This window comes from Oryzias melastigma, linkage group LG1, assembly GCF_002922805.2.
Source record: "Oryzias melastigma strain HK-1 linkage group LG1, ASM292280v2, whole genome shotgun sequence".
Taxonomy (NCBI): domain Eukaryota; kingdom Metazoa; phylum Chordata; class Actinopteri; order Beloniformes; family Adrianichthyidae; genus Oryzias; species Oryzias melastigma.
The window spans coordinates 3,479,736-3,501,384 of record NC_050512.1 but is presented as its reverse complement, the minus strand read 5'-3'; the positions used below and the strand labels follow the sequence as shown (position 1 = coordinate 3,501,384).

The following is a 21,649-nucleotide window of genomic DNA, read 5'->3' as shown; positions in this document are numbered from 1 at the left end:
AATAAACTGTCCATCATGGTCATAACTCTGTACCTGTCTATGTCATTCCATTGATGCCTATTTTGACTGGAGAATAATATCCCTCCAAGAAAGATGATCCTATAATTTTCTGTCACTTCAGTTTCTGACACTTTTACTTAAAGTTTGTGTGAGAGGAAATAAAGTGTCTAACTAGACAAGCTAAGAGATAGATTTAGACCAACACACAGAACTTGTGTAGCTCTATATAATAGTATTTTGGAGAGCTCTACAAAAGCATCAGTAAGCATGTCTTCATATCTTGGTTCATAAGATCATTCTGAGTCTTTTTTTAAGATGAGATTATCTTCTACTGCAGGAGCAGGAGGTGGTCTTGTGCAAGCGTTCACAGCGGTGTCTTGTTTTCACCTGCAACAGTTGTCTGGCATTCAGGTCAAAGCGGTGGAGTCGGTTGCAAATAGTTTGTCTGGAAACCCCAGTACCCCTTACATCTGGTAAATGGGACAGCAGCTGTGTGGCATTTGCAATAAAATCTGAGTGCAGAGGTCTTCACAAGTCATGGTGTGGTCCGTCACAAACTCTGACAGTAGTTCTGTGTCTTAATGAAAGTTTGAGACTGTAACGTCTGACTCCCTACTACCAGGTGGCGCTGATTATCCGTTAAGCAATGAACTTGAAATGACTTACTGGCAAAATCAGATTGAAATGGATTCCGCGTTTAAAATGTTTTTCTATTAGGAGATTTTGGTTTGGGCCCCAATAAGTAAGTATAGGGTTGGACCCCCTTTGCTTTCAGAACTGCCTTAATCCTTGATGGAATACATTCAATGAGGTACTGGAAGCATTCCTCAGAGTTTGGTCCATATTGAATTGATAGGATCACACAGTTGCTGCAGATTTCTTGTCCATGATGCCATTCTTCTGTTCTACTACATCCCAAAGGTGATCTATTGGGTTAAGATCTGGTGACTGTGGAGGTCATTAGAGTCCAGTGGTCGTGTTCAAGAAACAAGTCTGAGATGATTCCGACTTTATGACATGGACCTTATCCTGCTGGGGGTATCCATGAGGGATGGACATGGTCAGCAACAATACTCAGGAGTTGTAACCATGATTAAATTGTACTAAGGGGCCTAAAGTGTTCCAAGAAAATATCCTCCACACCCTAACACCAGTAGTCTGAACCGTTGATACGAGGCAGGATGGATCCATGTGTTCATGTTGTTGATACACACACACCCCTCTATCCTTAGCATCATTCTTTTTTGTAGATTATTGTTGCACTTATCAGTCCAAAGCATGCAGAGCTGGACCACAACACACATTGTGTGTTTTGGGGCAGGAAAGCTAATGCAGCATAAACCTGTACCTAGCATTACCAGCTCAGTGGTCTCGTGGTCGAGTGTCCGCCCTGAGACTAAGTGAGTTCAAATCCCATCCAAGTCATCCCGAAGACTAAAAATGGGACCCAGTAGCTCCCTGCTTGGCACTCGATATTAAGGGTTGGATTGAGGGAGTTAAACCTGTGTCTGCAGCTCACCACTCCCCCAGTGGATGGGTCAAATGCGGAGAACAAATTTCACCCACATTGGTGTGACAATTAACTTCAACTTTAACCTGAGCAAACCAATCCTTTGTGCACTGGTGCTAATAAATAAGAGCTTTAACCAGTCTATCAATCTTTCTAGATAACGTATCTCAATGCCATCTGAATTTAAATTAATTTTTTACTAAATGATAGTTTAAAATCTTAATTTTGTATACATGCATGCAGTTTAGTAGTTTTTGTTTAATATTCGTCTTTATGAGTTTCTGGGATTGATGCACCAAACAGCCCGATAATTGAAGCTTCAGCACGCTGTTGGCAGCCTTTCATTAAAACAGAATAAAGCTTCCGAGGTTTTATTCAGAAAAAGAAGCTCGCCTATATTTTACAGCTCTTTAACATTATAATGGTCATAATGGAACTTTTTACATGCTTCATGCTTAGCAGTCTATGGCTAACACTGAGCTGATTTGATCAGTCTGTGAGAGCAGACGTAGTTTTATGTCTCAATGCGGGTCCATGTTGTCATGAAGCTTTTTTCCCCCGTTTTCAAAATTGTTGTCATTTTATCACCTGCCACACACAAATCCGTGTCTGTGCCACGGTGCTCTCAGGGGGCAGTAATGCGGCCCTGTCTAAGTGAAACACAGTGATTATCAAAGCTGTTAGCGTAATTATTACCTCACTTTGACATTTAAGCAGAGAGGTGTTCAGAGCTGGCTGCCAGGGAGCAGCCCTGCTTGACTCAGGGTCAATACCTCTGTTTGTGACAGACACGTAAAGGTGATGGGGGGTTAAAGGGGGCTTCCAACCCCCAATGTTCCCGTTTCTCGATGGGTTTTAAAAGTTATAATATTTCAGTTTTTTACTATCTTACTGTGGCCTTTGGAAAGACCAGTGTGTGTGTGTTTTCCTGTCATGTCTGGTTTGTGACTTGAGCCAAGGAAAATATTCATACTTTGAGTTTGCTTTAATCTTGGAAGGCCTTGTTGGGGGTTGATCAACCTGGAGAGCGGTGCTCATCCAGATTCAGAGGCTGTTCCCAGAAAACACTTGTGAGAAATGGCAAAACATTAGAAAAGTGAGTAAAAGGAGAAAAAAAAGTTTTTCTTTTCTGATTATGGGTCTCAGATAGGCCTATCACTGGCATGACTCCCATGTACAAGAGAGGCTGTTTGGGAATGAATAAAACTCACCATTAGTAGCTGCTTTTATGTGTTTTTATTACATTTCATTTATCCAGTCTGTTCATAGTATTTTATTTTAGAGTAGAGATGCTTTCTAAACACACAACAAAGAGCTGTAAGGCTGTGTAACCCTTCTGCTCTCCTTGGGTTGTTCACATTAAAATCTTGTTTACACAAGAAAGTGCGTTGAACTTTTTTCTATCATTGATTTTCGAGTTTCACTAATGTCCATGGCAGACATAAAATCCTGTCCACCTTTGTCCACATTTGTCATGGGAAGAATCACATCAATATGTGGTTGGAGTCATCTGGACCCCAAAGAGAGCGGAAGGGTTAAAGGCAGTGTATCCCTCAGTAACAGGGTTAGAAAGAGTTCAACATCAGCTATTGAGAAGGATTTTCCAGCTGAAAACATTCTTAAAAAAAACAATTTTTGGGACACGAGCAGCAAAAAAAAAAAAAAAACAACCCAAAAAACAAAAACAGAAGAACAGAAAAGGAAAAGACAAAAAAAAGGACAACAATCAAAGAAGTAAATAGGCAATAATGGGAGGAAAATATTTAATTATTGAAATTGGTAAAATGTCTTTTTTTTAAGTTAATGGGGACATACAGTATAAATACTACATTAAACCAGATTAACAAAGAACAAGTACAAGCAAATTATCAAGAGTTATTGAGTATCTTCTTAAAGCATGAGAGTGAATCCTTAAGTAGTCAGTCAGAGAGCCACTTACTTCAAAGCACGTGTCCAAATCAAGGCTGGGGGCCGCATCCATCCATCCGTCCATCCATCCGTCCATCCATCCGTCCATCCATCTCATTTGTAAAAATTGGTATTATTCCAGCTTTTTGGACTATCTTGGCATTTACCAAGATTTTTAAGGCTATTTTGAAGTTTAGCCATTTTTTGCTACATGCTAGCTGTTTTGGCTAACCTAGTTTTTTTTTCTTTTTTTACGTTTTTTTTGGGCTAATTTGGCATTTTGCTAATATTTTAGTTGGCAATCAGCTTCAGCGTTTTATTAGCTTCAGTGATTTCAGCTATTTTTACCTTTCAATTTCAGCATCTTCAGCAGACAAATTCAGCTTACAGCATTCACATTAGCATTATCACAGGTATAATCTAGTTCATAATTGTGTTAGAAAGTTACGGTTTTAAAGTTTTAAAAATGTAGTTTTAGAGCTTTCAATAAATGTTTATTCTGTTCGTCCTGCAGCCTATGGTGTGTTTTGGATTTTGGCCCCTTGTGCGATTGAGTTTGTCTTCCCCACTTTAAAGGATTTACAGCTTTGCATGGTGCTATTGGAGTATTTATTAATAAGATCAAATCCTCAGTGTGCAGATGCATATATGATCCAGAGGAACCAGAGTGGTTTAAAAAGGAGGCGCATGAAAGCTTAAGCTTACAGATGGACTCTGACTTAGGATTGAGCACGTTTTTGAACGCTGTTCACCTTTTATCACTCAAACTGAATAAAATCATTAGGACAGTTGCTACCAAACCCTGTAAAATAAAAACCTTAAAAATCCTTCTTAATTCCATATGGAATTCCATAAAAATGCATTTAGTAATTCTCACCTCTTCTCAAGTAATATTTTCCTGAATATGTTATCAAAAATTAAGTTGTTCAGTTTGCTATGTTTGTCGTGTCTTTGTTAGATTTGAAAAGTTTTTATTTTGACCTCAAAGTGAGCTTCTGTCTCATGTATTTTATGCAGTTATCTTATATTTTGGAAAATTACATTTGGTAAAACATTTCATAAAGCACTTAGGAAAAGCTGTGGAGAAATAGAAAATGTTGTCTATAGACATTTGTAGCAAAACCTTCCTCCTTTAGCCTGAAAATAAAATAAAATGTGTTTGAATAACTAATCACACAGATTATATGAGAATATTAAATGGGAAAGTCATTAGCAAAAGCCATCATTTCCGATCATTCATTTAAGTTATTTTAAAACTATTCAGACTGAGTTCTCAAGAAAGAACATCCATGATGAGCAGCTTCTTCGTGATAAAATCATGTTAAATGAATTCCCTGTGATCATCACCTCAAAGTGAATTTGGTTCAAACAGAAATGACTCTGATTCTGGCAGATTCTACAAAGTCTGAGGTGTTTCTTTACCCTTTCAGCCCACACTCCAAGAACAGGAACCCAGAAAACTGGCACATTCATTTGTTAATTTGGTCTCTACTAAAAGAAGTTAAACATTGTGCTTCTTTTTTATATCTTCACACATCCTTGCCCAATAACTTTGTATGTGTGAAAGTAAACTATCAGATTTGCAGCATGTAGTATTAAATTGTAACATATGTAGCAGTTGGTCAATGCCAAATTCCTTCATCACTTCATAGAAAATCTGGTTTTAGATGCTCGTTGTTTTATATTTGAGCACTGGTCCCTTTAGAGGTCAATGTGCAGAACAGCTTCTTTAAATATGTTTAGTATCAGTTCTGCTCTGATAGGACAAAAAATGCTCCTTTGTTTCTGTTGTAAAAGAATTAGGGTGCAGGAGAAATTACTGTAGTTTTACTAAATTTGACTCTTGATTCAGGGAAATTCATTAAAAAAATTATTTAATTTTATTGACCACATGGGACCTAAGGTATGGAGAGAAAATAACTCGATTTATGTGTGTGTAATTCTTGATTTGTAATGCAATATATTTTGGGCATAAGTACAAAAAAAAAATGAAATAAAAAAAATACAAAATACAATTTACACATGCACAAATTACAATGACAACAGATTGAAACAAAATTACACACAGATCGCTTGTTACGCCCTCTTAAAACTATGCAAGCACAAATCCAAAGTTATGCATGCACAAATCAAGAATTATGCACGCACTAATCCAAAGTTACGCACAAATCAAAATTACAAACGCACAAATCCAAAGTTATGAATGCTGTTACGTGAGGCCGAAAAGTAACAAAGGTCAAAAAACCAAACCAAACCAACATTAAACCGGACACCAGACATAAAGGAACACAGTTTATTAAAATGAATGGAAACCTGTGTCCTGAAATAAAGTAAAAGATTAGTAAGAATTAGTGGGTATGGTAAAAAGAACAAACCAAAACGGAGTTGGGACCTTGGCCAAAAGAAAAAGAAACCAGGGAGACTGCTGATCCACCCATGACGACCGTCGGAGTCAGCAGCTCCCTGCCAAGGGCTGCCTAAGAAAACTACCTAATCAACACAAATTAAACAAAGCCCGTAAATCAGAACTACCAAGGCCCAACCCCAAACTAACATAACAAAACCCAGCAATCTAAGATTGCTGAGGACAAAAGTAACCCAAACCAACACCACACAGACCACCACCCAGCCTGCTGCTCTGCTCCCTGCCTGGCTTGGTGTGGCTGCCTCTGGCTTAAATGGACATCACCTGCCAATCAAGGCATATTGGCCACACCTGCCAGGTGAGCTGAAGGGAACTGGATGGGAAAGCCAGGCTGCAGCAGCAGGATGTAACAAATGCACAAATCAAGAGTTATATACGCACAAATCAAGGGTTATGCACACACAAATCCAAAGATACCCAGACATGAAGAATTATGCATCCAGAAATCGAGTTATGAACGCACAAATCCAAAGTTTTGAACAAATCAAGAATTATCCACACACAAATCCAGTTACGCACAAATCAAGAATTATGCCCCCAAAAATCAAGAGTTACGGACAAATCAAGAGTTACACACACACTCATTATGCACAAATCAAGAATTGTACACGCACAAATCGGGGTGAGTCTATTTTCTCTCCATATCAAGGAAACTATTTAAAAAATATCTGCGTTTTCTGGTCTCACAGTTAATGTGTGTATCATCTCATGACGTATTAGAGGTCCCTGCACTCTGCTCACATGGCATAATACTATAGCATTACAAATCTTTCACAGATTCCAGCTTTGCTTTTAGGCTCCACCCACCCACTTATCTGTTTCAATGCAAAGGCATTATGAATAAGCAGTAGTATTGATCTAAATGACCTTGTGCTTTAGCCAGGCTCTCTTGGGGGTCAATAGTTTTAACCTAAATACAAAAATGTAATTCCAGGTTAGATTTAAATTTAAAAAACACAGCAGTCTGTTATCTAAAACCCTGTTTATCAGTCATATTCCAGTAAAATAAATCACCAATTTTACTCTTTGGTGTCTCATTTTTATTCAGCTTCAATTACAAAAGAGATTTATTACTTAGAGTCTGTACTTTTTTCCCTAAAACTACAACACTTTGCGAAACATACATGATTGCAAGACCCAATCCCTCAGAAAGCCCCGCACTTGAAGGATCTGCGTTCGTACATGCAGGTTTCTGTGACCCAGACCAGAAGTCCGTAATGGTTGGTGATGATGGCAGCATCCTCCACTTTATTGGCACTGATTAATGAACCGCAGCAAAGCAGAGTGCCCTGTCATCAAACAAATCAGATAAAGCCAAGACGAGCGCTGACCTCTTGTAGCTGACTGATTAATTATGCTGTGAAGAGACCTCACCAGAGACAGCTGATTCCCCGCTGGAGAACAGGGAGCAGTTCAGTCCTCACAATATCTTATTTGTTGTTTCTCTAATTTGGAGCTTTCTGCTTCCAACTGATCTCCGTCATCACCGCGCCCCTCCTAAGAGGTGTAGATAATGTATGGGAGTCATTGATATTTGTATGCGTCTATTCCTGCTGCAGCTCACCGTGATGTCACGGTTTAGCGCCTCCTTAACCGCGTTCGGACGTACTTTGCGTCTGCCTTCCATGGCGCTCGTTTTTCGTCTCTGTGTCCTCACAAAGGACCCAGAAGAACTCCCTCGCCACCTGGAAGTCCACAGATTTCCTCATTGTGTGTGTGGAAAGAGGATGAGGGATGGAGTGCATCTGCATTATTTACAGTAGCACTCAAGCTGCCAGCCTGTGTCCCAGAGCTGCTTTTGGAGTCGCCTGCTCTCATGCAAGACTTTGATAAAAGATAAACCCTGATTAAAGCAGCAACTGTTTGAAGGAGACTGTAAAAAAGTGGTGAAAATGGCGATGAGACCCGTTACACCAGGTAAGGATCCTTGTTAGGGAATGAGAAAGAATAATTAGATCTTGTTCCACTCTGAAACATTTCTAGTTTTTAAAAGAGGAACACAAAAACTGTGATCCTCTCCTCCAGAAGTGCAGCAGCTGCTGAGCAGACGGGTCGTTTCAGAAGTGAGCCTGTGCATGCTCAAAATGTCCTCGGGGTATGCTGCGAGTGCTGGAAATAACCTTTTGCCTGATGAATTTCTGAATTCTGCAACTTGACAGTCGTCCACCACATTGCGCTGCCTGAATAGCAATCTGCCTTGGCTGCACACAATGATCCTGATGTTGTTGCAAGACGAGGTTGAACTTCTGGCTGTTTAAAAAGTTTGCAACGAGTTTGGAAAATGGTGGCCTGGTTAAAGTACTTAACTGTCTCAACGTCCTAGAGAACATGTGTCAAAGTCAAGGCCCGGAGGCCGGATCCGGCCCTCCAGATATTTTGTTTTATTGTTATTAATGGCCCGAAGTTATCTTGGGCTTATTTTTAACTTGTATAATTTTGACAAAATATATTTTTATGGAGAGTAAAATTTTGAAAGTTATTTAAGGTTTAAGTTTATTTATGCTGGAAAGATATTCCTGCCTTTTTATCATTCAGAATTATGTAAAAAAAAAATAAGGGTTTTAAGGTTTTAAAAATTGTCATTCTACTAGTTTTTAGGACTATTTTGGCATTTACTAAGATTGTATAGGCTGTTTTGGCTAATTTAGGCTTTTTTTGTTTTGTTTTTAAGGCTTTTTTATCATCTAGCGAATATTTTAGCTGACTATCAGCTTTAGTGTTTTCAACTATTAGCATCAGCTTCAGGGTTTGTAGCTATCAATTTCAGCATTTTCAGCTATCAGCACTAGCATCTTCAGCGGCCAAATTCAGCTTACAGAATTCTCATTAGCATTATCACAGGTAATGCTATATATCTAGTTCATCATTATGTAAAAAAAAAAAAACAAATGTACAAATGTAGTTTTAGAGTGTTCAATAAATGTTTATCCTGTTCGGCCTGCGACCAAAGGCGTGTTTTGGATTTTGGCCCCCTGTGTGATTGAGTTTGACACCCCTGTCCCTAGAGCTTGTTGTGTTTTCTGCAGCAATTAGATTTAATTTAGACAGTTGTTCACAAAGTGAAGAACCAAGTAGAGAGCTTCTCTGGTTGGTCAGAACTGCAAGAACGTTACCATTATGGAACTAAATTGGGGCTGATATTATTTGAAACCTAAATAAAAGAAAAATATTGGTGTTTGGTCAAAAAAAAAATGTAAAACGTCTGAAACTTTTTTGCTATTCTGAAATAAACGTAGTTATTTTCATTTTCAAGTATTCCATTTTTTAGGTTTCAAAACCCAAAATTTCACCTTTCAAATGTTTTTTTTTTATTTTCAAATCTTTTTTCCAATCAAAATCAATGACGGTGGTAACTTCAGTCCCGGTGTATTCACTGACTCTGAGAACTGTGATAATTACAGAAAATGGATGTATTCTCTGTACTATCATAGTCTGAAGTTGTCCCAAGATGGGTATAAAAAGCGAGTTTTATCACGCACAAGTGTCAAATATCGCGAGTGTCCAAAACACTGTTCTAGCCCGTTCAAAGCGCCATTTTATTGTGTTACACACCGGCATTGAAAATGTACTTGTGCTTCCATAAAATGGCTAAAACACTATAGGAGCTCCTCGTCTCTTGTGGCCTAATGGCTTGTACTTTATTTTTTTCTAATGTTGAAAATGTAAGTTTGAGCCCCACTGTAAACTCAGTGATTTCTTCTTTTTTTTTGCTAGTAAGAGGAAAAAAGAAAAATTAAGTACAATCAAAATAAAAATGTTACTAAAAGTCAGCAAAAGGAAAAGATAGCAGCGTCAATATAGCGCTAAGCTAGCGTTTCCGTTTTCCTCTTTACGGCGGTATTCTCCTTAGCCGCCCTCAATCTTCTTTCAAACATTAAATTCCTGTTAAGATGTACAAAAAGCAAAGCAAGAAAAAGACGAGCTGCTGGATGACCTCCATGGTTGTTGCTTTTCTAGTTGTCGCTTTACAATGACACGCTAGCGTTCTACACCACGCATGCGCCGTGAAAAATACAAACCACTCCGTGGAAGCGAGAATTCTGAGTGGAAAAACTCACCAGGATTAACTGGACCGTACCATACCACTCCTTACCGGACCGTGCCGGACCGTGCCGGACCGTGGCAGACCGCTCAGTTTACACGAGGCTTATTCGTTTGATTGCATACATTAGAATCGTAGCAGAGTAGGGTGGCTTTGGCCCGCCCATGCTGCGTCACAAACTTGAGCTTTTTCAAATGTCAAATTTTAAATAAAGAAATGCTCAAAAACCAGTTTTAATCTGAAAGTATTTTATTATTATGTCGTCCATCATGAGAAAAGTGCTGCAAAAACACAATTTTCATTGTGCTTTTTCTGCCCAGTTTGATTCCTGCATCTTGAGATGTTTGAAATTGAGTTCAGACGGGAAGGGGATGGAAGAAATAAATCTTTATAATGGGTCTTACTCCTGCCAAGAAGAGCTGAGCGCTGTTTTCATAACAGTCCTCGTCCCTGACCTTCAGTTGAGTCTGGCACCTGAGTACGGGAATGTTCTCGCACAAACAACGTGTCAGAGTGTGGAACATCCGTACAAGGGCAGCGTTTATGTTTTTGAAAATACGAGCCAATGTTGTTGCAAAAGATGAATGTTTTTATGACATTTTCCCCATTCAGAAAAAACTGGAACAGTATCGAGAAGACACAGACTGCCTCCTCTTTAGTTAATCAGACCAGATTAAAAGCATTTCTAATTCATGAACTGTATCCTGTGGCGAGGTAAAGCTCTTTCTCTGATGGGAGTTCTCATTTTCTAGATGGTTAGGTTTTTGTCAGTGTGATTAAACTGGCCATCCTGTTACAGCTGTGTTTGGCTAAATACGCCTCAACAAAGCTCAGAAGTACCAGATTTATGGACTCAACATGAATTCACAATTTCACTTAGTGTTTGTAATTTCCTGGCATCCTAGTAACACTTGAGAAGTTTTAACTGGTTTGTTCTATTTGCTGTCTTTTGGACTAGAAACATTGAAACTAAAATAGCATTGGTTTTAGTTCATTTGGAGTTAGATTAAATGTTTAACAATTGTTGTATGTTTGGTTGTTAGTCTACATGGACCATGTTTCAGTCAGAATTAGATCTTGGTCGTTTGTTTGGACATGAACTTTTTATTTCACTCTTGTCCAGACCATCCATCTCAGCATTAGTGCTTTCATAAGGCGTTTCATGATTTTCACCTCATCAGGTTGACACTGTGGACAGGCTTAGGCCAAATTCATGTTCTTCCTCCACCCCTCCAATTGAAGGGGCATTTGAAGAGAAAGGGGTGTCCAAAATAGTTTTTGTAGGGTAGAGTGAAGGAACTCCGAGTTCTGTATCCGGTAAGGCGACCCGCGTCATGCCGTTCTGCAGAGGAGAAGCACATTTCTTCAAGAAGAACAGAAGTTCAAATTTGAATGTAAATGATAACTTTTTGTTTTAGCACGACCATTTTAAAGCTATAAAACCGATGTTGTTATGTTTATTTGAGTGCTAGCAGCTCCGCGCTAACATAGCTGACCGGCAACTATCAATGACATCATTGAGAAGTAGTAATGTTAGAATTTAAAGACACTTTTTTCACATAACTCTCTGTTTGGAGGGCTAGGGAAGGGGTCTGCTACCTTTAACTCTTAAAAAGACATTTGGTTTGATTTCTACCTGACCACATGCCAGCAGCGCCATGCATTCTTTAGAAAAATAAGACTTTGTATTTATGTTAGTGTTATTTTTATGAGAAATATAAACTATTATTTTTTGCATAAATAAAACAAACTTCAAGGGAAAATATATTTTTTCCCCAAATATGAAACTGTGAGACTTCCTTTCAAAATAAAAGACTTCCTGTGTCACAGGATCATCTCAATGGAGCAAATCTAGTGGTAGCTAGTGTAATGTCAGCACTGGGGGGGGGGTAAATAAATACATTTTTTGAATGTTTGTGATGCTTCTTATTCATGAATCTAACTATCTCAAATTAAAACAGATAATTAACTGTATTTTGTGAACCATGAAGCACACTTAAAAAACTGGAATTTGTCAAAATACTTAGTTCTCGATTATCAAACCACTATGGCTGCTGTGGTTTGGAGGCTTGTTCCGGTTTGTTTGAAGTCCACACCCCTCCCACTGAAAGCTTATCGGGGGAATCTGTCAATCAAAGTTGGAGGTCAGGCCAGCAGGCACCACATGCTTTCACTGAGGCATCTGATTGGTCAGTTTATAACTTGAATAACTGGCGATAAAGAGAAAATATCTTTTAAAAATAGGATTTTACACGTTAAGAAGAATGCATCAGAGTAAGTCTCTTTCTCAGTGGAAGTCTATGGGACTTTGGCCTTCTTGCAACCAGCGGGTACTTCCTTTTTGGAACACGGGAGGGGTTGATCAGTCCATTGATACAGTCAACGGTTGAAGTGTCCTTGGGCAAGACACTGAACCTCACATTGCTCCTGGTGGTTATAGGTTGGCTAGTGTTCGACGGCAGATATGTGTGACTAGTCTGTGACTGTAAAGCACTTTAGGGGTTCTAAGAAGGTCGTCAGCACTATATACTGATACATTTGTTCATATTAGGTTGGGCTGAGATATTTTGAAAACATGAAACAGAAGGAAATAGTCTCTGTTTTTACATGCTCCAATCTGAGGTTGTTTTTATTGAATTCTTAGTGAGTTTAAACAACTGTAAGTGGATTTATGAAGGTGTTAAAACCATTTCCTCTATGCTTTATCAAACACCAACAACTCGTAACTTTTTACAGCCTTCCTTTATGGATATGAGTTTTTGTTTGTCCTCTTTCATACATTTGTGGCTCTAGAGTTGTATTTGAACATAATTTTGGTGCTGACGAGGCCTGAGAGTTCTGTCTTTTGTGAGTGAGCTCTTCACACCGTCGCCTGACAGTGTTTTACAGCTCAGCCAACAGGTGTGACAGGTAAAGGTCAGGGAGAGGGGAAATGTGGTCGGTTTGGTCCTCCTTCATTTCCATAGTCTGCTGTACTGTCAGGTTTCTTTTCAGACTCACATCTATGTGTGGGAGATGGAGACAACTTAACTAAACAAGAAGCAGCTAAACTGTCTTCAGCACATTCAAAGATTGTTCAAACGTGACTGTTTACACCTTTATGTTCTTTTTTATGGCTACTTTTTAAAATGTTAAGTCTTTTTTAATCTTCTCATTGTAGTAGAATTAAAACCAGTGTGTCATTTTTTCTCACTTCTTAATTTTCCTTGGTTGTAAAATAACCGTTTAATTCAAAAACTGTTATTTTTTAGTAGGGATCATCCAATCACATGATCGGAAATCGGGCCTGATCTCGATTATTTATGTTATCAAATATTCTGATCGGCTTGATAACCTTCACGCTTATTATTACAGAAAAACATTAGAGTAGAAGTCTGCATGTCATGAAGGGATTATGAAATCGTTCCCAGTGTTTGTTTGTTTTTTGTTTTTTATTACGATTTTGCCATTTTAGCTAAAATAAAAAAACCTGTATCGTTTTTAAAGACATAGTTTCTGCAGAGTGGCAGGAGTTCATCAGAAAATCTGAGTTGTGGGCGGGACTGTTGGTGCAGAAGTGACCCTACACTGATACTCCTTCATCTCTTTGTTTACTCTCTCTGCCGCTAGCTTACAGCCCCTCACAAACCCAAGCTAACAGCGATCGATGTCAGAGCTGTGCAACCATACAGCTTTGAGCCAGATACCAGCTTAGACAAGGAAAATGAAGACGTCAATGGATCTATTTGTCTGCAAGGGGGTGCATCAAAGTGGGGTGGAGCCGGGGGAATTTGGGACGGAGCAAGGAGACTTTGGCCCGCCCTTCACAGTTGCTGTGTCACAACTGGAGACCTTCTGTTCTTGATCATCCCGATTTGAATAAATGCATGCTCAGAAATAAAGTTTTATTTTATAAATGTCCTCCATCATGATAAAAAAATACTACAAGAACATGTTAAAAACAACAAAAGCACATTTCTCTATTGGAGTGGATACTTATTGAGCTTTGATTCCAGTTACCTACATAGAGAGTCTATAAACTATTTTAAAAGTATGTACTCAAGTTCACTTCTAAGAAGCTATGAAACAACAAAGCTGTTATAAAAGTCCTTAAATGATGAACCTTCCTGTGTGTCATTGATCCTGCAGTACCGGATCGGACAGCTGTACATGATCAGTAAGCACAGCCACGAGCAGAGCGACCGGGGCGAAGGAGTGGAGGTGGTCCAGAATGAACCCTTTGAAGACCCGACTCATGGCTCGGGACAGTTCACAGAGAAACGAGTCTACCTCAACAGGTGAGTGGAGCACGCCTCCTTATGCTCTACGAGTGTAGTGATTGATGAAACTCCCCCGGTGGTGGGAAGGCTTCATGTTTGTTTGAATGTTGTCAATGCTCGGTGTCCATGTATGCAGCATGCCGTGCAGCCGTTGCTGCTGTGACATCATCAATGTGAGACTTTGTAGTCTCAACACAACGTCACAACGCGACAACTATTATATATTATGTAAGGAATAAAGCCTGAGCAGGTGTTTGTTTCATATATTGAGGGCTTATTGCATTCAACGGTAAACTGTGGAATACAGTATATCAGCATATGTATTATGGTTTTAGTGAGAATTTAGTGGTCAATATTTTTTGGATTGCTGAGAAGAGTGTTCCTTTTTCATGAGTTATAGCACTCTGGATCATTTTATAATTTTTTTCTTAATTATTTAAGATTGAAAAAAGGCTTGGTGTGAAAGTAAAGGTAACTACATAAAGCGACTTTTGAAGTTGTATTTTCATCTTTTAGTGTTCCACAATATCACAAATTTAAATGAAATTCCTCAATCTGAGGCAATTAGGTTTGACTTAAAATACATTAAGTAGATTAATTAATTACAGGTTGTAAATAATTAATAGCACAAAACATTAATTGACAGCACTAATAAAAAGTATGACATTTTATGATGTTGAATCAGGAAACGTATTCCCATAAATAAAATAGACTGAAACTGAACAACATTTGGGAATTCTGTGAAAAAACAAGCATTTAGTTTTACTCCTCCTGTCATTAAGAGGAAAAATTAACCCATTAAAGAGAAAAACACTTTTACTTGAATGTCAGCAAATAAATAATTTAGGGTTTCCAATAACTTCCACATTAAAATAAACTCACTATAAAGGATACATGCATAAACTTAAACAACCTTGAAAGATGGAGAGGCTAATGGAAAGAATGCAGGGAAGATGCTCAAGCCTTTGTGTCAGAGCACAAATACCTGTGTCAGCATTGGCTCTGCTGTGGAAGGAGCTGTGCTGAGTCAGCAGAACTTTGCTGCAGAGGAGGGGAAGAACGCAAGGGGAGCACTGGACTTCAGGAGTCAGGCCTGGCCATTCGCTTTACTCCGTTCTGACTGTAAACAGAAACAGTTTACAGTCAACACGAATGCATTCTTCCAGATGGCTGAGTTTATCTATAAATGTAGGTAAAGGCAAAATAAGCATAAAGTGAGTCTGAGGGGCCAAGTCTTATCTTTTCAAAAAACTGTAGTTGATGGGTTCTAAACCCCCTCAGGTGTTTTATTCAGGTGTAAATACGAGCGGTCTGTGAAGTCCCCCTTTGACAGTTTTTTATTTAAAAAAAGTTCCCATTTTTAACCAAAATCCTTCAACCTAAATGTCTTAAAAAGCCATTTTTCATGTTGATTTGAAGCCTGTCTCCAAAATCTCCTCTGAGGGGGCGTGGCTTTTGGATACCATCTTCTCTTCTCCAGCACCTGAGCTAGGCACGCTATAGCTGGACCAGATGAGGGTTTAGGGCATGTGCATGTTGTGATGTAAAGAGGATCATTAATTCAAACAGAGCCTTTCTGCAACAGTTTGGTTGAAAAGGAGAAATGCTCGGAAATGCAAAAACAAAATGATTTCTTATTACATTTGTTCTCTTTCATAACAAAATGCCACATATACATGTTAAAAACTCAAAAAACAGGATTTTCATCAGAGGGGGACTTTAAGAAAAGACATTTAAATTGGTTTATTCCAGGTGGACAGAAGAAAGTCATGGAAGAAACATCCAAGAGTCAAGTGTATGAAAAAGATTCAAACGGTTGAATTTTCTGGACAAAAGGCATGCTTTTCAGCATGACAGGAAATAGACAACTCTTCAAACCAATTAGTGGAGCTGGTTATGAAAATAACTGTGCCACAAGCACCAAATTTGGTACGGTTGTACCTCAGGATCCCCTCTTTTAGAAAATCATGTTAGGCAGTAGAAAATCCAATACACATAATAGGGTTGCCAAAAACGATTATTTAATAGTCGACCAATCACCGATTATCTTTTTCGATTAGTCGGATTGTATGTGAACTGGATGTAAAACAAACATCTTAAAGATCATTAGCTTCAAACTTGAAATTAGCCATATGCTAATTAAAAATAAAGACAACTATTAATTTAGCTGTTAACTACTTCATTGTTCAACATATTCGACAAATCGACTAATCGTGAAAGCCCTAATACTAACAGTTGAAACCCATAAAGTTCAAGTTTAAAGACTGCATATTATGGATTAACAGCTTATATTGTTGAGACTGGAGCAAATAGACATTTAATATTTTCATCAATTGAGTATAAGGCCGCCATCTTTAAAAATGGCTGCCATTTTGGATTTTTCACATGATTCTAAGATCCATTTCTTAAATTTTGTGCTTATACCACAAAATGCACAATTTGTCAAAAAATATCAACCTAACTGACTACATTTAAAAATTCCAGTAACTTTGTATGACTATGAACCAAAAGTGTTTGGATGAAATAAATAATACTCGTTTGAACATTTAAAATCAAATGTAAACTTTAGCCACAGGCTAATTTCCACCTGGCAGGTTGATGTTTTTAAGAAAAAAAAGGCAAATTTTAAGAGGAAGAAACTACACATCAGAATATAAAAAACAAAATTGAATAAAGAGGTGAGAAGACATTTAGTAAAAAAGAGTTCCTTGTCAGATGTGATTACACATTTGAGATTGTAGGATTCACCATTTCAATCTGATGTTTTCCATAGGAGCAGAATTTAATGCTAAAGCAGGAGAACAAGCTAGAAGGTTTCTGAAATCTTTAACATAAATGAACCACGCTGTAGAATTAAGCGTTTCATGTCATTACTGTACGTTGTTTTACTCTTTCATTCATTCGTACAACAACTAATCAATCCATATATGATTTACCTGAAGAAAAATCAATCCAAATTGGTTGTGTCCCACTTTATCCTCCCCATTAAACCTGGCGCTCTGTGTCCGCTCTGTCAATAACTCATTAAAAGCCTGGAGGAGATGGCTGCGACCACGACTAAAATAAAGTGTCGCCACTCGCAAGGCTTTCACACTTGGCAAACGTGAGCAGAGTCCCTTCGTATACTGGCTAAAATCCTCAAGTGAAAATGAGAGGAACGGCAGAAATCAACAGATGGAAGTGTGGGAGGACTGTCAGTCTCCTTTAATAGGAGAAAGAGGGAGTGTGGGCCTGCCAACGCTTGCAAGATATCGCAGTGGAGGGACGATTTTATTCACAGCTGTCACGATCCAGAAGGCGTCATTTTTGTCCTTTAAAAGAAACTGTGAACCATGCCAGTCAAGAGGCGGACAGGGAGACAAATCAAGAATTGAGTTCTCTCATTCTGTTTTTGAGTAAATTCCCATTTTAGCCTTTTAATTCTCAAATATCAAATCAAAACTTAGAGAACTTCTCTGAGCTCAAACTGCTTCACATTGAAACATTTTCCAATTTTATCTAAAAAAAAATTTCTAAAACACATCCAGCTCTGTTATTATCTGTGATGATGTTCAAGATGAGTGTAAGACAATGATCACATGTTGGTTTTCTCACCTACTTAACTTGCTTCATACTGGCTTATTATTTAAATTGGTATTTTTTAATGCACTCTTGCATTATCTCATGATTGCCGCACTGTTTAGCAGTGCTAGGTTAAAGGTGACCTTTACCTTTGCTGCTCATCAAGATCGTGTTGTCCCAGAAACCCGGTGCTGTTAGCTTATTGTTCTGTGTGACGCATGAGCGGATTACATGTAATTGAATTTGATGTAATGATGTCAGAATCTAGATTGAATTCTTAAGCACATGGAAACAGTTTGACTCCATTTTCGTGTAATTAAATGTAGACGGCCTTGTTGAAAGTCATTATCTCATCTATGGTGTGAGTAGAGCAGAATCCGAGTGTGAGGGAGAGAAAGGCAAAGAGGTTTCTAAACTCCAGCGTTTGAGGTGGGTTATAACACAGAAAACCTGAGAAAAATAGTCTTTTTAAATTTATTTTTAAACTTTGGATGTATTCAGACTAGAAAAGTTTGTTTGTCCGGACCGAGTCCGATTAATTTGATCCAAGTCAAGTCCTGAATCTTGCCTTTTTTCTGTATTCAGACTTCAGTCAAGCAGACTTTTATATGGAACCAAAGCTTGTTAACACAACATGACGAAAGAGCTCTTCAGCCATTGGCCAGGAATTACGAGGGCGGGGCAATGCAATGAGAAGCAGAAATTATGGAAGTCCTAAGCTTTGCGATCCTAATCGGAATGGTTCAGTTTTCAAGATTTTTTCATAGGCTCTGTGCTTGAAGTGGAAGAACTGAACCAAAACAGCCACCGTAGCCGCTCTTTACAGTAAACAGAGTAGGAAGGAAGTAACTGATCAACCCTGATGAGCAATGATGAAACTCATTGAAATGTGGTTGGATGAATGCAGGTTCATTTAAACAACTTTTACTGCGATACACAGATTCTCAGACTGTTTTCATGACAATCTATTGCCTCATTTCCACTGACCGGACTGGACCAGATCAGACCGGTACTTTTTGCCTTTATAAAATAGACTCATTAAGCAGGACAGACTCGGACCATTTTTGGTCCCTCATTGGTTGTAGGCACATAAAAAAAGGGATCGGACCAGTTAGTGCGGAGCTACTGTCATCAATGAAATCTATTAATGGACCGAAAGGTTTTATGATAACAGCAAGCGTTGGACCAGCGCCAACGTTTTTAAACATTCATTTGTTGTCTTTGCATATTTGAAATACCAGAACCCAAATATCAAAAAAGGAAAAAAAAAGGAGCTCATGGACGACCTCCATTGGTGTTGTCTTTGCCTTTCGCTGAAGTCACACAGTTATGTCTTCTGTCTACGCCCTGCATGTGCCTTGGTAGTCCAACACAATAGAAACGCTTTCTTGAATTGCCCGGACCATTCTAAACTAGCCAGGAGAAGACCAGAGCGGTCCAGACCGCTCAGTGGAAACGAAGCAAAAATGTCAAGTACTTTTTAGCTTAAATTCCTTTTTGCCATCTTCTAAGGAACTGTCTTGCAGCAGGCCTCCACTGTACCAACGTAGCAGTAAAGAGTGTTGAACCGGACGTTGATACAGACGTTCAACTGTTCTGTGAAATATAACCCTTGAATAAGTGAACTATCCCGACAGGGACTGCAAAGCATAGGACTTCCATTATTCTTCCTTGCTTTGCCCCGCCCTCGTAATTCCTGACCAATGACTAAAGAGATTTTCAGTCACATGGTTTTGTTTACAAACTTTAGTTCGAAACATAAAAGTCAGCTTGATGGGAGTCTGAATACACCCTAAGCTATCCAAGTCATTCTTTACTGTAAATTTCCACTTTTTCATTGATAAAATCTCTATTTAGCATGTTACTTAATTTAAAATAAAATAAAAATACATTATTTTGTCAAAATTAATACAAAAAGCAAAACTGTGTGTGCAAACACAATGAAAAGCTACACATCTTTAGCAAAAGATCATTCACATAGTTATCAGTTTATAGCAGGATCAATCTTGAATGCTGCATATCTACAGAATGATCCTACAGGATCAAAACGCTTCAGGTAGATTTAAAGCTTGATTTCTGTCTTCCCTCATTCAGTGGCCTCGTTGTAGAGTGACCACCCTGAGACCGGAAGGTCATGAGTTCAAATCCAGGCTCAGTTATGCCAAAACTGGTACCCAAAGACTCCCTGCTTGATACTCAACACAAAGGCGCTGGATTGGTGGGTAAACCACCAAATGGTTACTGAGTGCAGCTGTGTCTGCAGCTCACCGCTCCCCCAGGCGATGGGTCAAATGCAGAGAACAAATTTAATGGTACTTTAGCTTAAGACATCCAGTGCCTGCTATATTTTTTTGTTCATAAAGTCTTTATGGAAAAAGGGAATAAAAAGCAAATGTTCATTTTAAACATATTTTGAATGTTTCTTGTTTGGTTCAGTTACAGAAACTACAAAAAAAACACTAATAACTTTGAATATGACTGTTATTGAAGGGATTATATTACTGTTTTGTTAATATTATGTTAGTCTGAGGGGAAAATGACAGACTGTGCATCTGTTCAAAATGAGCTTTAATTATTTAAATACCATTTTTAAATCAATGAGTTGTCCTTGTATTCATTTAAAGGTCTTTAATTGATGTTAAAAGAAGAGCAGCTGACCTCTCCTGTGATTGCTTTTTTTAACATAATTTTTTTTTTCTCACTACAGTAAATTACCCAGCTGGGCTCGAGCAGTGGTTCCCAAAATCTTCTACGTAACAGAGAAAGCGTGGAACTACTACCCTTACACCGTGACGGGTGAGTACTGTGACAGACCCACAACACGTCTGCCCTGCAGCAGCGTAAAAGCTTAGGAGTGTTCAGCTGGGTTTTCAAATGTTGTGAAGCCAGGACAGATTTTACTGGGCATCGAGGTTCTTGTTACAAACACTTTACTGGATATTTGTAGCACTGGGACGTTGTGTGAAAAGACAAGTAGTGTTCCAAGACTGCTAATCTCTTCAGCAGATTTTTAACACATTTCAAAAGTCTTCATGGAAAGTCCCTGTGAAGCCCCTGACATATGCTCCCCAGTTTGAGAAAGTTGTGCTCTTTTTATTGAATAGATGGCGCAGGAAGGCTGTAAACTCCTGGTTGTTTTTGACAGCATAGATGCAGATTATTTGAGAAGTTACTCAATTTATTATCTAAAAGAAATTGGCAGAAAATGCTACCCATCCCAGTGTAATAGTGAAGTCATTTCTTTACAATGCCTCTAGTTTAAATCTAAGAGTGGTGCTTACAGAACATACAAGTGTGCTAGATTTCATAATAGAAAAAATCTTTATTTTCACAAAATTAGCATGCATAATTGTCAAAACTGAGCAGGAAGAAGCTAATCCTGAGAAACAATGTTTTTGTTTTTATTTACAAGGAAACACCCATAGTAGAGATGCACCTACAGTAATCCAATGACCGTATTTTGGATCGCACAATCTGCTAAATCCATATGTATATTAGTGCTGCCACAAAAGATTATTTCAATAGTCCACTAATCACTGATTATTTTTTTTAGATTAGTCGACTAATCGGGTCATATGCAAAAACACACATCTTTGTTAGCATTAAACCAACTAAAAACTAGATATATAACATTACCTGTGATAATGCTAGTGTGAATGCTGTAAGATGAATTAGGCTGCTGAAGATGCTGGTGCTGATAGCTGAAGATGCTGAAACTGATAGCTAAAAACTCTGAAGCTGATAGCCAGCTAAAATATTAGTTAAATGCTAAATTCGCCTAAAAAAATGAAAAAACCCTAAGTTAGCCAAAATAGCTAGCATGCAGCTGAAATATTAGCTCAACTCCAAAATAACCTAAAAACCTCAATAAATGAGTATTTCAAGAGATGAAAACATGCTGTTGGAAAAGCTTGTAGTTTTTTTTTTTTTTGGGGGGGGGGGGT

General features: G+C 38.4%; 1 protein-coding gene across 3 annotated transcripts in view; it reads left to right on the top strand.

Annotated features, from left to right (window-relative positions):
* Positions 1 to 21,649, top strand: part of LOC112137349 (cytoplasmic phosphatidylinositol transfer protein 1) — an 86,267-nt gene that overhangs the window by 46,403 nt on the left and 18,215 nt on the right. For all 3 annotated transcript variants that reach the window (XM_024259617.2, XM_024259618.2, XM_024259619.2), the window contains exons 2-3: positions 14,014 to 14,162; positions 20,413 to 20,501. In XM_024259617.2, coding sequence (XP_024115385.1) covers positions 14,014 to 14,162; positions 20,413 to 20,501 — 238 coding nt within the window. The remainder of the gene's footprint in view (positions 1 to 14,013; positions 14,163 to 20,412; positions 20,502 to 21,649) is intronic.